The sequence below is a fragment of the Microcaecilia unicolor genome, chromosome 11 (assembly GCF_901765095.1).
Source record: "Microcaecilia unicolor chromosome 11, aMicUni1.1, whole genome shotgun sequence".
NCBI classification, from domain to species: domain Eukaryota; kingdom Metazoa; phylum Chordata; class Amphibia; order Gymnophiona; family Siphonopidae; genus Microcaecilia; species Microcaecilia unicolor.
This window is the reverse complement of record NC_044041.1, coordinates 198609099-198622560: the sequence shown is the minus strand read 5'-3', so window position 1 is coordinate 198622560 and position 13462 is coordinate 198609099. Positions and strand designations below refer to the sequence as shown.

At 46.8% G+C, this 13462-nt stretch overlaps 1 protein-coding gene across 4 annotated transcripts in view; it reads right to left on the bottom strand.

The window, feature by feature from the left end:
• The window catches only part of INPP5B (inositol polyphosphate-5-phosphatase B), an 83384-nt gene that overhangs the window by 53405 nt on the left and 16517 nt on the right, over positions 1 to 13462 (bottom strand). For 2 of the 4 annotated variants that reach the window (XM_030218148.1, XM_030218149.1), the window contains exon 1: positions 10005 to 10297. The exons of the other annotated variants lie outside the window; for them this stretch is intronic. In XM_030218148.1, coding sequence (XP_030074008.1) covers positions 10005 to 10098 — 94 coding nt within the window. In that variant the 5' untranslated portion in view covers positions 10099 to 10297. Of the gene's footprint in view, positions 1 to 10004; positions 10298 to 13462 lie in introns of those variants that run through there. 4 annotated transcript variants of the gene reach the window in all.

The following is a 13462-nucleotide window of genomic DNA, read 5'->3' as shown; positions in this document are numbered from 1 at the left end:
TTCCCTTCCCATTTTTTTTTGTTTTCTTTTTTTAGTACTGAGAGCTCTCACAAGGCAGCCTAGAGTCTGTAACCTGCCAATGGTTACTAATAAAAACTGTGAATAATATACATTATTAATCATTTGTATAGGACATATCAGGTGTACACAGCATTATACAGAGACACTGTAGTATAGACAGTGCATTTTTTCTAGCAAAAAGGGTGCTGGTACTCAAGTGCTAGGCCACCCCTTCAGGGATGGGGTGATCACTGAGGGACCCACCCCACAATATTTATTTATTTAGATTTTGCTCCCACCTTTTTCAGTAGTAGCTCAAGGTGAGTTACATTCAGGTACTCTGGATATTTCTCTGTTCCAGGAGGGCTCACAATCTAAGTTTGTACCTGAGGCAATGGAGGATTAAGTGACTTGCCCAAGATCACAAGGAGCACTGCAGCAGCGGGATTTTAAACCGGCCACCTCTGGATTGCAAGACCAGCGCTCTAACCAGTACTAGGCCACTCCTCTACTCCAGAATCTTGCTATTCTTTGAGATTCTGCATGGAATCTTGTCACTCTTTAAGATTCCAGAATCTTATTTATTTAGATTTTTGCTCACACCTTTTTCAGTAGTAGCTCAAGGTGAGTTACCTTCATGTACACTGGATATTTCTCTGTCCCAGGAGGGCTGACAATCTAGGTTTGCACCTGTGGCAATGGAGGGTTAAGTGACTTGCCCAAGATCACAAGGAGCAGCAGTAGGATTTCAACTGGCCACCTCTGGATTGCAAGACCGGTGCTTTAATCACTAGGCCACTCCTCCACTCCAGGACCTTTCAACCAATCACAGAATCTATGACAAGGCAGAATTGGTGTGTAGAGCCTGAGCGCTTTCATTAAAACTTGGGGTCCATGGGTCAATTTTAGCAGACAATGGAAAAGGTGCCAGTACTCAGTACCCCCAAGTACCCCCTCAAAAAAAGCCCTGAGTATAGACATCAGGACACATCAGCAAAACAAGTTCAATCTCTTAATTCTTCTTTGCTTTTTATGTCATTTCTGATAATAGCATAGGCGCCCCGTATAAGAGGCTTGGGGAGGCTAAGCCTCCCCAGCCGAATCGTCGACTTCCGCTTGTTGTGGAGCCCACCCTCCCGCCCCCCGCATTTTCATCTTTTATTTCCATGGCAGCGACGTCAATGAAGAAAAAGACTACAGGCTCGCCGCCAGCTTCTCCCTTCTCTCTGCTCTCGTGGAAACAGGAAATGCATCACGGGACACTGTGTGCAGAGAGAAGGGAGAAGCTGGCGGTGAGCCTGTAGTCTTTTTCTTCATTGACGTCGCTGCCACGGAGCGTATGGAGGTAAGCTCCGCCCCCTTTAGCCTCCCCAAACAGTTGGGCTACCGACCGTCTATGGATAATAGCATTTAAATGTTTGTGAGCGTTCCGTTTGAAGAAAGGCTAAAGAGGTTAGGGCTCTTCAGCATGGAAAAGAGACGGCTGAGGGGGGATATGACTGAGGTCTATAAAATCCCGAGTGGTGTAGAACAGGTAGAAGTTAATTGATTTTTCACTCTGTCAAAAAATACAAAGACCAGAGGACACTCAATGAAATTACATGAAAATAAAACAAATAAGAGGACATTTTTTTTTCACGCAAAGAATAGTTAAGCTCTGGAACTCGCTGCCGGAGGATATTGTAATGGCAATTAACATACCTGGGTTTTAAAAGGGTTTGGACAAGTTCCTGGAGAAAAAAAAAGCCCATAGCCTGCTATTGAGATATAGACATGGGGGAAGCCACTGCTTGACCTGGGACTGGTAGCATGGAATGTTGCTACTATTTGGGATTCCAGAATCTTGCTATTCTCTGGGATTCTATATGGAATGTTGCTACTACTTAAGATTCCAGAATCTTGTTACTCTTTGGGATTCTTGAATGCTGCTATTCTTTGAGATTCTACATGGAATGTTCCTACAATTTGGGTTTCTGCCAGGTACTTGTGACCTGGATTGGCCACTGCTGGAAGAATACCGGGCTAAATAGACATTGGTCTGACCCAGAATGGCTATTCTTATCTTCTGCCACTGTGATCCATCTAAGGCTATTAGGGTAGCCAAAAAATGGTTCTTCGGGTGCAGGTGTCACACCAGAACATGCAAAGCATGGATGCAGCATGAGCACAGACAGCTGAAGAGTGGATCTTTATCAGAGCCTCATGCAGAGTAGACCTCACACTGACACAGGTAAATCTGGAATATGACACGCATAGTAAAAAAAAAGGAACAAGTCTTCAGAGGGTGCCATGAAGAAATCACCAATACAAGTAAAGCAGGTATACAGCACAGACAGCTAAAGTGCAGATCTTCAGAATCCCACACAAGGCTCACATTTAAAATACCCAAAAGATGGATGCAGCATAGGACAGGGGAGGAGTGGGTGTTCATTAGGAACACAGCAGAGACAGCAGAAGACTAGATATTCATCAAAGTCCCACGCTGACAGGTATAGCAGGAATACAGCATGGACAAGAAAAGCGCTCACCACTGCAAGCGCTCAGACAAATGAGATGGCTTAGCTTGGTAGGATGTGGGCAGAGCAAGCAAGAAATACATTTATTTTACTAGCTTCGCTCCTTGCAGGGAGAAGAAATGTATCCCTAGAAGGCAGCTGGCACTAGATTTGAACTCTGGCTGTACCATGATTGGAATGTGTGTAATACAGTGGTGCTGTGAAGTCTGCTGCTTGTTTATGCCACTTTCCTTGATATATAGCTACAGCAAACACAAACAGTAATTATGTCCTGTCTTATATCACCCCTTCCCCTCCATATACACCTCAGTGTTTGGAATCCTGCAAGAGTGCCATTTGGAGAAGCAAAACAGATACCTTGTCTCTAACCCCAGCCGTTTCAACACAGAGACATTTTTCAAGAGGAGAAACAGACCCAAGGGCAAATCAGCTTCTACCTAAGGATTTTAAGTCCCGAAAGCTACCGGTAGTCAAAATGTATCGTTAGTCCAATCAACTGGAGGAGTGGAGGAGTGGCCTAGTAGTTAGGGGTTAGGGTGGTGGACTTTGGTGCTGAGGAACTTTCAATTCCCACTTCAGGTACAGGCAGCTCCTTGTGACTCTGGGCAAGTCACTTAACCCTCCATTACCCCATGTAAGCCGCATTGAGCCTGCCATGAGTGGGAAAGCACAGGGTACAAATGTAACAAAACTAAAATAGATACTATTGGAGATTCTACATGGAATGTTGCTACTATTGGAGATTCTACATGGAATGTTGCTATTCCACTAGCAACATTCCATGTAGAAGGCTGCGCAGGCTTCTGTTTCTGTGAGTCTGACGTCCTGCACGTACGTGCAGGACGTCAGACTCACAGAAGCAGAAGCCTGCGCGGCCACATTGGTGATCTGCAAGGGCCGACTTCTACATGGAATGTTGCTAGTGGAATAGCAACATTCCATGTAGAATCTCAAATAGTAGCAACAGTGGAGGAGTGGCCTAGTGGTTAGAGTGGTGGACTTGGTCCTGGGGAACTGGGTTTGATTCCCACTTCAGGCACAGGCAGCTCCTTGTGACTCTGGGCAAGTCACTTAACCCTCCATTGCCCCATGTAAGCCGCACTGAGCCTGCCCTGAGTGGGAAAGCACAGGGTACAAATGTAACAAAACTAAAATAGATACTATTGGAGATTCTACATGGAATGTTGCTACTATTGGAGATTCTACATGGAATGTTGCTATTCCACTAGCAACATTCCATGTAGAAGGCTGCGCAGGCTTCTGTTTCTGTGAGTCTGACGTCCTGCACGTATGTGCAGGACGTCAGACTCACAGAAGCAGAAGCCTGCGCGGCCACATTGGTGATCTGCAAGGGCCGACTTCTACATGGAATGTTGCTAGTGGAATAGCAACATTCCATGTAGAATCTCAAATAGTAGCAACAGTGGAGGAGTGGCCTAGTGGTTAGAGTGGTGGACTTGGTCCTGGGGAACTGGGTTTGATTCCCACTTCAGGCACAGGCAGCTCCTTGTGACTCTGGGCAAGTCACTTAACCCTCCATTGCCCCATGTAAGCCGCACTGAGCCTGCCCTGAGTGGGAAAGCACAGGGTACAAATGTAACAAAACTAAAATAGATACTATTGGAGATTCTACATGGAATGTTGCTACTATTGGAGATTCTACATGGAATGTTGCTATTCCACTAGCAACATTCCATGTAGAAGGCTGCGCAGGCTTCTGTTTCTGTGAGTCTGACGTCCTGCACGTACGTGCAGGACGTCAGACTCACAGAAGCAGAAGCCTGCGCGGCCACATTGGTGATCTGCAAGGGCCGACTTCTACATGGAATGTTGCTAGTGGAATAGCAACATTCCATGTAGAATCTCAAATAGTAGCAACAGTGGAGGAGTGGCCTAGTGGTTAGGGTGGTGGACTTTGGTCCTGGGGAACTGAGGAACTGAGTTCGATTCCCACTTCAGGCACAGGCAGCTCCTTGTGACTCTGGGCAAGTCACTTAACCCTCCATTGCCCCATGTAAGCCGCATTGAGCCTGCCATGAGTGGGAAAGTGCGGGGTATAAATGTAACAAAAATAAAAATAAATTAAATGTATCATCTAGTGATGTCAAACATAGAGAAGTGGCCTCACAGTTAAAGCAGCAGGTTGAGAACCAGAGCAAACCGAGTTCAAATCCCAATGCAGTTCTTTGTGATCTTGGCCAAGTCACTTAGGGGGTCCTTTTACTAAGGTGCGCTGAAAAATGGCTTGCGGTAGTGTAGGCGCGCCGATCCATTTTTCAGCGTACCTGTAAAAAAAGGCCTTTTTGTTAAAATGTTTGCCGAAAATGGACGTGCGGCAAAATCAAAATTGCCGCGCGTCCATTTTGGGTCTGCGACCTTACCGCCAGCCATTGAACTAATGGTAAAGACTCACGTGGTGACCGGGCGGTAATGACCTATGCGCATCAAATGCTACTTGGTGCGGGTCCGATACGTGCGTCCAAAAATAAAAATTATTTTTCGGACACGCGTATCGGATGTGCGCCAAAAATTAAATTATCGCAACAGCCACGTGGTAGCCGGGTGGTAACTCCATTTGGCGTGTGTTGGGCACACATAGACACTTACACGACTTAGTAAAAGGGTCCCTTGATCCTCCATTGGCTCAGGTACAAACTTACGCCTATGTTTACTAAGGTGCGCTACAGACACGTTAGCGGTTTTAATGCGCGTTAATTGTTTACACGCATTAAATGCTAATGCACCCATACAAAAGTATAGGCACATTAGCGTTTAACGCGCCTTAACTTTAAAGGCACGTTAAAAACGCTAACGCACCTTAGTAAACATACCTCTTAGATTATAAGTCCTCCAGGGGCAGGGAAATGCACGGCTTGTAGGTAGTATAGAAATAATAATTTTATGTTTTATTTTGATTTTTGGATAAAGAAGAGGGATTCACACTGTCGCAGAGGACATGCTGACGACCACTTTGCAGTGACTTCAGTCTGCAAGGAGAAATAAAAAAATCTGGGATACCGAGAGAGTGCGTAAGGATAGATTCATAGCAGTGGCGTAGGAAGGGGGGGCGGTCCGCCCCGGGTGCACGCTGCTGGGGGGGGGTGTTGGCTCCCAGCGATGTGCACTCGGGGCGGATCGGCGTTCCCGCCCGCCCCCTGCTTTCATATGGCAGTAAGAATGCGCTCCGGGGGGGGGGGTGTGCACCGAGGGGGGGATGCACTGTGCTGCAGGGGGGGGGGGTGCACAGCTGCGACCCGCCCCGGGTGTCAGCCGCCCTCGCTATGGCACTGATTCATAGAAACATGATGGCAGATGAGGATGGCCTGTCAACTTGAAACCCAAAATATTGCAGTTGGATGGAACATTTTGGCATGCATTTTCAGGCCAGATATACAGATTAAACATAAAAGTAGGTCAGACAGTGCAGAAAGCTCAGAAAGTGGCTTGCCTAATCAGTTTTCAAATCATATACTCATGCAGGGGGGGGGGGGCTTTCATTTCGCGCAATATTCGGACTGGAAGGGACAAGAACACCCAGCACTGTATGAAGAGAGTCTTAATGGTCCTGTGCACAGAAGACACTTATCGAGAAAGGGTTAATATAGCGATGATGTGTGAAAGAAAACCCAGCTAGCTGAGCTGCTGCCTTTGACATTTAAAGGAGTCCCCACTGCTGTCAGGATATCCGGTTCATTTATTCTTAGACTGAAGGCAGTGGTAGGTTTCTTTTATATTAAAGCTATTCCACAGTCCCTGAACATACTAATGCTGGGAGGTACCAGAACAGGAAAAGCAGTCTCCAGGAACTGAGGAGTCATCGTCTTTTAAAATAATTTAGAATATATTCACTAGAAAAAAAAAATGAGAGAGAGGGACAGGATGGAGGACAGAACCGTGACAAGAGGTGGGCAAAAAATGCAACAAGCCTGGGAGGGGGGGGGGGGGGGGAGATAATATCATCATTTTGACTCAACAAACAGGAACACACAAGTCTAAATGGGAAAATGGCACAAGCAACATTTGCTCAGTTCTCCTCCATTTTGGCCAGCGACTGCCCAGGGGGAGAAAATGACAGAAACAGTCAAATGCCTTATATACAGTGATAGAGGATTAAACAGGTTCCCTGTACCAAAGTGGCATCAGTGAGGTCTATTTTGGAACAACAACCCAGTGGCGTAGCCACAGGTGGGCCTGGGTGGGTCGGGGCCCACCCAATTAGGGATGAGGCCCACTCAACAGTAGCACACGTATTAGCAGTAGCAGGTGGGGATCCCAAGCTCTGCCAGCTGAAGACTTCTCCCTGATGGTAATGAAAACGCTATTCTCCACGATACCAGCACCAACGCATGCTCAGTTTTCAGCACGTGCCTGCTGCAGACTGCTAAGTGTTTTCCCGCCAGCTGAGATTTTTCTTTTGGTGGTGGGTGAAGGAGAGAACCGCCCACCCACTTCTTGTCTAGGCCCACCCAAAATCTGTTGTCTGGCTACGCCCCTGCTGAACAACCCAATAGCAGCAGATCCTCAAGGTTTGGAGGGACTTATAAAACAAGTTTCTTCCTTCCCTAGAGGTATAGCTGCCAGCTCTGTGGATGCTTGAACTCCCCTAATTTCCATTTAGTTTAGCACCCCCAATCATTTTAAAGTTGGCTAAAGGGGGTCCAGTGGATTGGAGAAAGGGAGCATCTTCCTATCCTTCCCACAGGTGGCAGTCCCTAAGCTAGAATGTAGTGGGAAGGGTGGTGGGTTTCCTGCCCTGCCCTGGGGCCCATCAAGACCTCAGTCTTCTACCCGGGAGGGTAAGGAGGAGAGGGAAAGGGCATGAGTGGGGCCTGGTCCCACAAGGAGAGAGCCACAGCTGAACCATAGGGTACAAAGGTGCCTTACAGAGGAGAACGGAGGGGTCATTAAGGAGGTCCTGTCCTGTCCCTGGGGAGATACAGGGAAAGAAAAGCTGCAATTAGTTCTGTAATCAATTTGGGGATAAAGGATTGGAATTCACAAACAGTGCGAGTAAATATTGGAAGCCTGTGTGACAGGAGGTGGGACCCAAGTTCTGGAAGCTTCCTACTTGCCTAGTCCAAAGAAGTTGAGCATGAGGAATGTGTGACAAGGAGTGAGGAGAATTGAGCAGGTTGAAAGCACAGAAGGGGCCAATGCAAAAAGCGTTAAGGCAGAGAGGAGGAGGAGACTGAGGCTACCAGAGGAACCCCATGAAAAGGCATTTCCCTAAAAGCAGAGAGTATTCAAAATCCATCCACTAATGAAAGGAGTTCAGGAGACGCAGGAGACAATGTACCACAGAGGAGATACTGTTGCTACTATTGGAGATTCTACATGGAATGTTGCTATTCCACTAGCACAACATTCCATGTAGAAGTCGGCCCTTGCAGATCACCAATGTGGCCGTGCAGGCTTCTACATGGAATGTTGCTAGTGGAATAGCAACATTCCATGTAGAATCTCCAACAGTAGCAACATTCCATGTAGAATCTCCAATAGTATCTATTTTATTTTTGTTACATTTGTACCCTGCGCTTTCCCACTCATGGCAGGCTCAATGCGGCTTACATGGGGCAATGGAGGGTTAAGTGACTTGCCCAGAGTCACAAGGAGCTGCCTGTGCCTGAAGTGGGAATTGAACTCAGTTCCTCAGTTCCCCAGGACCAAAGTCCACCACCCTAACCACTAGGCCACTCCTCCACTGTTGCTACTATTTGAGATTCTACATGGAATGTTGCTATTCCACTAGCAACATTCCATGCAGAAGTCGGCCCTTGCAGATCAGCAATGTGGCCGCGCAGGCTTCTGCTTCTGTGAGTCTGACGTCCTGCACGTACGTGCAGGACGTCAGACTCACAGAAACAGAAGCCTGCGCAGCCTTCTACATGGAATGTTGCTAGTGGAATTGCTAATAAACACAAACCAGGACTCAAAAGCCACCTACTGCGAGTAAGTGTAGTAACAAACAGTTATTTCACCCGTATGTGATCAATAATTTTTATGTGTAGAGTACCCTCAGATATAAACCACCGTGACTGCAGTCAATAATGCTGCTACAACGTGGCATAGCACTTCTTTCATTGGGTAACTCCTACTGAATTTTTTTGGGGTAAAGAGCAACCTCTGCTCATATTTTTTTGCATCCCAATCACCACAGTGCTATAAAATCACTTATTCATTTGTTTAAAAGATTACATATACTAGGTGAAAAAAACTGTACACTTATCTCGTGAGTTCTTGCCTCTCTAGCAGAACTGTGTTGCCTTGCTGAAACAATTAGCAATTGCCTTCCCCTAGATCCTAGTGGAATAGCAACATTCCATGTAGAATCTCCAATAGTAGCAACATTCCATGTAGAATCTCCAATAGTAGCAACAGAATCTCAATAGTAGCAACATTCCATGTAGATTCTCCAATAGTAGCAACATTCCATGTAGAATCTCCAATAGTAGCAACAGAATCTCAATAGTAGCAACATTCCATGTAGAATCTCCAATAGTAGCAACATTCCATGTAGAATCTCCAATAGTATCTATTTTATTTTTGTTACATTTGTACCCTGCACTTTCCCACTCATGGCAGGCTCAATGCGGCTTACATGGGGCAATGGAGGGTTAAGTGACTTGCCCAGAGTCACAAGGAGCTGCCTGTGCCTGAAGTGGGAATCAAACTCAGTTCCCCAGGACCAGAGTCCACCACCCTAACCACTAGGCCGCTCCTCCACCTGTTTGTACTCGCCTGTTTGTTACTTAAATGTTGCAAGCCACATTGAGCCTGCCAGCGGTGGGAAATTGTGGGGTATAAGTGCTGTAAAATAAATAAATAATAAATAATTATGTTGATCCTAATTTCTGGTTTCTGCTTTTCCCTTGCCAGGATCTCCTGTCCCTTTGACATGTCTTGTCTCTCCTTGCCCGCCATCCATCTCCCTTCTCTGTGTCCCTGTTCTTGCCCCATGTTCAGCATCTCCCCTCTGTGCTCATTTCTATCCCCACATCCAGCATCAGCTCTCCGAGCCCCTCATCACTGCTTTTCTAGGAAACAAGTTCCATCGCCTTTTCTGCAAGATTCTGCCTGCACTGTTTTTCCTCTAAAAATAGTTTTCCTTTTTTAGATCTTGATAAGGGCTATCTATATGAGGACTAGAAGGCTGTAAATCCTTGGAGCACAGGCACTGTGTGAGCAAACTCTTCAAACCAGTCCTTAACTGTGCAGGAAGTTAACAAAACACGGCATTAAATTCAGCAGTATCTCGAGAGGGTGGGGAGACCATATTCTCAGCTCTGTTTTTTTTGCTAAGCAGCACGCCCTATCATTCATCAAAATGAAATTTCCATGAAGTCATGGATCTGCACTGGCACTCCTTTGGGAGAGGCAGCTATCAGCTTTCTGTTAACCATTAATTCCTTGACATATGTTAGGCTTTCACCCATTTGCTTGTTCCCTAGGCTAGGTGGCAAAGCACATGCACAGTGTGGCCTGGTTTACCTGAAGGCTTCCTATCAAAATTCCCTCCTGAAAACACACACAGCTCGCAGCACACTTGGAAGGAAAGACACTGCTGGAGCGGCAGCGAACTCATCTGCAGAGGCAAAGCGCTGGCCAGCAAGAATCACTTAACTAGCATCAGAGAACAGGAAATCATGTGACCCAACTGAAGAGAGTTAACTAACTTTCTGTTTTACAATGTTGTTGTGCCATGCGATGATGCCTACACAGCTGATGTTGCTTAAGGTTTTATTGTACTGTTGTACATGACTTTGGACAGTTTTCTAACTGAGGAGGTGGTTTATAATAAGTGAATAAAATGGAATGATATCTACCTCAAACATGTTCGCTTTATTAATATTTGCATTTGTCCAAGGAAACCTCATGTCATTTCTGATCCAAGCATGAGGTAAGTGAATGTGAGATATAAGAAAATGCATCTGAAATGAACAGGACGACAAACGGAATTATACATGATTTAGCTGAATGGGTAGTAGCCAAGGTTAAAGCCTTGATGGCTGGCACCGCTTTTGTTGTTGTTGTTGTTACATTTGTACCCTGCGCTTTCCCACTCATGGCAGGCTCAATGCGGCAATGGAGGGTTAAGTGACTTGCCCAGAGTCACAAGGAGCTGCCTGTGCCTGAAGTGGGAATTGAACTCAGTTCCCCAGGAACAAAGTCCACCACTCTAACCACTAGGCCACTCCTCCACTGTTGCTACTATTGGAGATTCTACATGGAATGTTGCTATTCCACTAGCAACATTCCATGTAGAAGTCGGCCCTTGCAGATCACCAATGTGGCCGCGCAGGCTTCAGCTTCTGTGAGTCTGACGTCCTGCACGTACGTGCAGGACGTCAGACTCACAGAAACAGAAACCTGTGCAGCCTTCTACATGGAATGTTGCTAGTGGAATAGCAACATTCCATGTAGAATCTCCAATAGTATCTATTTTATTTTTGTTACATTTGTACCCTGCGCTTTCCCACTCATGGCAGGCTCAATGCGGCAATGGAGGGTTAAGTGACTTGCCCAGAGTCACAAGGAGCTGCCTGTGCCTGAAGTGGGAATCGAACTCAGTTCCTCAGGACCAAAGTCCACCAAAGTCCACCACCCTAACCACTAGGCCATTCCTCCACTCTCCACCTGTACTAATTCAACCCGGAGCTGGTACAAGGATGGTGGGCATCCCTTTTGCCATATACACCCCTCCCCAATTAACTTTCAGGCCCTTAGCCTGCAACCCCCCTCCTCCCCCGTCTTCCATGTGTTATAGGTTAATACAGCACTGAGGGGGGTCACTCTTCATCCTATGATCTTAGGGGGTGGGGGGGGGGGGAACCCAGATTCCACGCCCAGTGGCTGTGCTACATGTTACAATGCAGGAAACCAGGGTTTGATTCCTGAGCCGGTCTTCTCAGCTAGTTCAGGTTCAGAGTGCTGGGCAGCATTCGCAACCCTTGAGGGAAGGGAGTTTCAACCATCATTCAACAGTGGCATCTAGTGGCCTGACACTAAGGGAACTGTTGTTGCAACGACCAAGGACTGTGGCTGTGTTGACTGAGTTGAACTTGGAAGAGTATATAAAATTCTCCTCCACTCTGCGGTGGTAAAAAACTAACTTGTTAACGGAAGAAGTAACTAACTTGTTAGTCTCACTCACACACACAAGGAGTGACTCGGGCTGCACATACTGCAGCGGGACATGTTTATCCACTCCTACCCTAGCTGAGATAATATTTAACCATCTCTCTGACCTCGCGTGCAACTTTCTTATTTCTTTATTGCATTTGTATCCCACATTTTCCCACCTCTTTGCAGGCTCAATGTGGCTTACAATACATCGTGATAAGTGGAAATACAGTTAGAAAATATACAATTACTGGTACGGAAGGATCTTGGTTAACATTATAATAAAAGACATCATCAATCAATATATATAAAAGGCGAGTGTCGTCCTCACTCGCAAATGCGCAGTAGAGACCTTCTCTGCCCCGCCCCCGCGTCAATACGTGATGACGGGGGGCGGAACAGAGAGGGTCTGTACTGCGCATTTCTGAGGGAGGGACACCGCTGTCTAACGCTCCCCCCACCCGAGTCGCCGCCGCCACCCACCTTCTACCTGGTCGGGCCCTCGCTCCGCTATTGAAACAGCGAGGGTCCGGGAACGCAGCACTGAGCTCTGCTGAGCTGCCGACGTTGCCCTTCCTTCTTCTTCTCTGCCTCTGTCCCGCCCTCGACGACGTTACGTCACACGAGGGTGGGACAGGCAGAGAAGAAGAACGAAGGCTGACGTCGGCAGCTCAGCAGAGCTCAGTGCTGCGTTCCCGGACCCTCGCTGTTTCAATAGCGGAGCGAGGGCCCAGCCGGGTGGAAGGTGGGTGGTGATGGCTTGGGGGGGGGGGGGGCGTGAATTCGGGGGGGGAGGGGCAGCGGCGAACTCGGCGGCGGGGGCGGGCCTTTCAACCCCCCCTTCCTATAATAGCCTGTTTTTACGGGCTCAAAGGCTAGTGATATTATAGCAAGCAGATATAGTAAGACAGTTCTGAATATATAAGGGGGAGTTATATTTGTTCATATTTGTTACTCTTTGTGGTACGCCTTGTTAAAGAGACGGGTCTTCAGTAGCTTGCGGAAGTTAGTTAGTTCGTAGATCGTTTTTAGGTTGCGCGGTAATGCGTTCCATAGCTGCGTGCTCAGGTAGGTGAAGCTAGACGCATGCATTAGTTTGTATTTTAGGCCTTTGCAGTTGGGGAAGTGTAGATTAAGGAACATGCGGGATGATCTTTTAGCATTCCTGGGTGATAGGTCTATCAAGTCTGACATGTAGGCTGGTGCATCTCCGTGAATGATTTTGCGAACTAGGTTGCATATTTTGAACGTGACGCTTTCTTTCAGTGGAAGCCAGTGTAGCTTTTCTCGTAGGGGTTTAGCACTTCTTCAAATCAATCACCTTACTTTCTAACTCTTCCTACTTTCTTACCCATCTATATGTTACAACTTTGCTCTACCCTTCACTAGTACATAAGTACATAAGCACTGCCATGCTGGGAAAAGACCAAAGGTCCATCAAGCCCAGCACTCTGTCTCCGACAGCGGCCAATCCAGGCCCCAAGAACCTGGCAAAAACCCAGAATTTAATAACGATCAATGGACTTTTCTTTCATGAATCTGTCCAGACCCCCTTTGAACTCAGCAAGGCCAGCTGCCATCACTACCTTCTCCGGCAATGAGTTCCAGAGTCTAACTATGCACTGAGTAAAGAAAAACTTTCTCCGATTTGTTTTAAACCTACCATATTCTAATTTCATCTTGTGTCCCCTGGTTCTATTATTGTTAGAAAGCGTAAACAAATGCTTCACATCTGTCCGCTCTACCCCATTCATTATTTTGTACACCTCTATCATATCACCCCTCAGCCGCCTTCTCTCCAGGCTAAAGAGTCCTAGCCGTCTTAA